Here is a 3,869-nt window from a genome sequence, read left to right on the forward strand (position 1 = left end):
TTATTTATATTTTGTAAAATTTGAATATTTTCAACTTAATTACATTTACATTCGAATTTTTGACCTTCGCAGGATGTATGTGTTAATATGCGATACGTGCATGCGTGTGTGGACGCACAAGTGTATGAAATGATTGAATTTTTATTATGTGTAACAAATTTAACACTTGTTGTTAATGTTAGGCAAATAAGCGAGTTTTTCGTTTTTTCGTTTTTTTTTTTTTTTTTTTGTAATAATATTTGAACAGTTTCAAGTGTACTGAGCTTGGCAGTCATTCAGTCATCTTGCGTTGTAACGAGTTGGGTAACAATACGATATAACATATTATTAAAGTGATTTTCTAGCCGCGAGCAAAACGAAAACTTTTGAAATCGTTTAACATAATGTTCCGCTAGGCTGTCAAGGTTTATTTAGAATGATTTCTTTCATATCAGTTTGGAAACTAGCACTGTCATCGTTCGATATCAGATTCGCCGAAAGGGAATGAAGGCGAATACTAGCTGTAGGTACTGGCGAGCTGTCAATTAAATATTAGCAAACGATTTCCTTAGGTTAGCCAAATAGAAATGAATCAAGTTTCATAGAAAGTTATTTTTAAGCTTTTGCTCTTGCCGAGGCGAGTAAACTGATGTTGGGCAGATGGGTTCAAGGTAAGATTTGTGAATTTCAAGATCGATTCTTAAGCACGGCTCGTTGAATTCAACACAAAGTCCTTAATCCGATGCCGGGAGTTCAAGAAAGGCCCTTAAGCAACGTTCCTTTCATTCAAGATGAAGAAAACTTCTTAATGTGATCCACGAAGTTTAAGTCAAATCGTTAAGTAGGGTTCATTAAGTTGAGATTTTGAGTTTTTGAATATAGTTCGCGCAGTTCGAGATAAGTTATTAAATATGATGCGCGAGAGCGAAGCCAACTTCCGAAGTATGCTTCCTGGTATCCAAGATAACCTCCTAACCATGGTTTTTGAATATGGTCATTAAACTATGTTGCCTTCATTTAATGATGCGCTGTACATAAATAGGCGGGCGAAGCACATACAGCGCAAGGTGAGGGTCAGTAGTATTGTTAATCGCTTTAAAGTGCTCTTTTATATATATTCGCTTGAAAAAGTCGAGAGAACCTTAAAGTGGACAAACGTTGCGCAATAAAAATTAACTTTACAGGAAATAAAATATTGCGTAATACTCCTTCGATGACGTCTTCACTTGCCGTATCGTAGAAAGATAGAAATGATTAGTGCTGCCCGGGCTGAACTAATCAATTGCTGTTTGTATCGAGAACGTCGGAATCGTTAATGCGATTCATTGTTTAAGTGTTTCATTCGCAGTTAGGGAATAGTCCTACTTCGTGTTTCTTAAACAACCTTTTCAATTTTCGTAATAATATGAATGGATTCTTAATCTGCTGACTGGACAGAGTTCATGACTCATTGTTTATTCTATTCAAATTAAGGTGTGGTGGCTATTGGGTTCCCAAAGATCACAAATCTTTACAATTTTTTTTGGTTTTTTTTTTAATTTTTTTTTTTTTTTTGTAACAAGAATCGATTGTACATTCGAAAGACTTTGTACACGTTTCGCTGAACGAAAACCTTGATATAAAAAAGTTTTATTGATATACATGTCAAAATTAAAAGCGTTAGGCATAATAATATACCTTTCCTATACGCCCACTATTACACGTACAATGACTGCAGTTTGATTTCAAGCAAAATTCATTAATTTGACTAACGGCCATTGAAAAAGTAAAATAAACAAAAATTTATCAAAATCATAAAATCATGCGAATATATGTGCAAATGTTATTTTTATCCGGTTATAATCACTAGGGGGTAAGCGAAAATCGAACTGAATTTAACTGATTTATAACGTGCCAGTGGTTCACAACTTTTTTATTGCCAAAGTTAGGCGACTCTAGGGCTATTTTCTAAAAGAAACGCCACGAACTTTCTCCTTGGCTTATTGTAAACATAGTCAGTATCTGGCCTGTTCAGTGCAATGATGTTCATAACCGAGCACAATAAGTTCTATAGCTAGATACATACAAATATTAAGTAAATCTTACTTATGTTTATCCGGCTTCATCGCTCACAAAGAACAAATGTGTTAAAATTCAGTAATAAAAGAAATATTCATTAAATAAATATTTTAATAAAAAAAACTCACTTAAAAAGTGCCAAATTAATAATAGCTTTTTGTTATGTCTTTTAAACAATTCCGTCTTAATATCTTTTCGAAAAGCACTTTTTTCCCAATTATATATATAAAAAGTCACATTTTCAGTTCAAGACGATCAAACACATTAACGAGAGGTTTCAATAATGTTTTCGACTCCTGTCATTTGTTTCTTACTCTTGATTTGCAGTCTGTACACAACTGCTGCCATGGGCAACGCTGGTTGCAGCCAAGTCTGCACTAGGGAATATGAGCCAGTTTGCGGTACCTTAAAGTCGGGCGATAAACTTATGCATTGCAGTTTTCCAAATAAATGCCTTTTAAACGTGAGGAAATGCAAACACCATGAAGGTAAGCACATTAAAAAAAGAAAATATTTGAATATTTTTCTCAATATTATTTCTCTCAACTAAAGATTGGTCTATGAAACCGGGAGTTTGCTTTAAGGATACTAAAAACTGCCGTACTATACTGACAGACTAACGTAACGTAATCAGGACGGCCGAGGATAGCGATAACGATGTTTAAATTTCTTTTTTAATTTTAATTTTATTTTCTATACAAATTGTAAATAAATTTTAAAGCAAAATTTCGCCATAATACATATTTCACTGAAGGCCTCAATTAGGAAAATTAAACTTGCTTGGTACCCTGATAAATCGTTCCGGCATATTTTCCTTCTAATTTATTTGAAACAAAAAAAAAAAGAAGAGAAGAAGGACGTATACTGTTGTTTGGCACGGATTGTTGTGGTCCAATGTACTCGACAACATGAAACCCGGGCTGATAGCGTTTTGGTGTCAGTTTTATTTGTGACGCTCTCCAAACCAATCGCGTTACCCGTATCCTTACCTTACCGTTGACGTTCATAGTTTCGCACACTTCCCAGTATAGTTTACACGAGTTCTTTTTGCTTAGTGCGTCCCTCATTAGACTTCTTCTTCTATTATCTACTCATTTTGAAAACATATCACAGAAGGATCGAAGGATAAAGGATAAGTTTGGACCATGGCTTTTCAACTAACTATTCTTCAATGCACTATAGGGATGAGATCGTTACTATCAACTACAAAGTAATTTCCGATCCGAATACTTGTATAATAGATTTGCGGTGGTCGGTACGATGGCAATCATAACATACCGATAGCCTAACTAAAGTTGTGGGCTCCAGATGTAAAGCTTGTAGATAATTTCCGAATTCGATCAAAGTTTCGTAAGCATTTCTTAATGCAGTTGTGTGTGTTGTAAACTCAACATAGGCGAATCAAAACAGAGATACTTTGCCTTCCCGATAAGTCTAAATGTGGCAATGTAAGAACGGATTGAAGACATTTGCTTCCTCCTGGGTGTTGTAGAAGTAAAGCATACAAGTTATACCGCTGAAGTATACAAAGCAGCGTTTTTACAGGTTTTGAATAAGGCGACTATTGTGCCAAAGAAAGGTCACCGTAGAAGCTTTAGAAGTGTTATTATTTGAAATGACGAAAAGCTATACCGAGTCTTGATAGGCGATATGAAGTGAAAATCATGCATTATCCGAAATGCATGCGGTAAGCTATTAAATACAAGCTAATAAAAAGAAGGGTAAAAACAAATATCTGAAGTGTCTCAAATTTACGAAGGTGAGCATTATAAATTTCATCATTTGACGCAATGGATCCGAGAAGCGAAGGCAATGCACCAAAGGGATATGAT

General features: G+C 34.9%; 1 protein-coding gene across 1 annotated transcript; it reads left to right on the top strand.

The window, feature by feature from the left end:
• The first annotated feature begins 2,138 nt into the window (after positions 1 to 2,138).
• Positions 2,139 to 2,669, top strand: LOC119640763 (vasotab). The gene is made up of 2 exons (XM_038038991.1): positions 2,139 to 2,525; positions 2,590 to 2,669. The coding sequence occupies exons 1-2, from the start codon at positions 2,321 to 2,323 to the stop codon at positions 2,655 to 2,657; spliced, it is 273 nt and encodes a 90-aa protein (XP_037894919.1). The 5' UTR covers positions 2,139 to 2,320; the 3' UTR covers positions 2,658 to 2,669.
• The last annotated feature ends 1,200 nt before the right edge of the window (positions 2,670 to 3,869 follow it).

Source organism: Glossina fuscipes, unplaced genomic scaffold (assembly GCF_014805625.2).
Source record: "Glossina fuscipes isolate IAEA_lab_2018 unplaced genomic scaffold, Yale_Gfus_2 127, whole genome shotgun sequence".
In the NCBI taxonomy this organism is placed as follows: Eukaryota; Metazoa; Arthropoda; class Insecta; order Diptera; family Glossinidae; genus Glossina; species Glossina fuscipes.

What these genes read in the sequence shown, in the direction of transcription:
- LOC119640763 (XM_038038991.1), top strand. Translation starts at nt 2,321, where the DNA reads ATGTTTTCGACTCCTGTCATTTGTTTCTTACTCTTGATTTGCAGTCTG. An exon ending in GAAATGCAAACACCATGAAG is followed by an intron (nt 2,526 to 2,589) that starts GTAAGCACATTA and finishes TCTCAACTAAAG; the next exon opens with ATTGGTCTATGAAACCGGGA.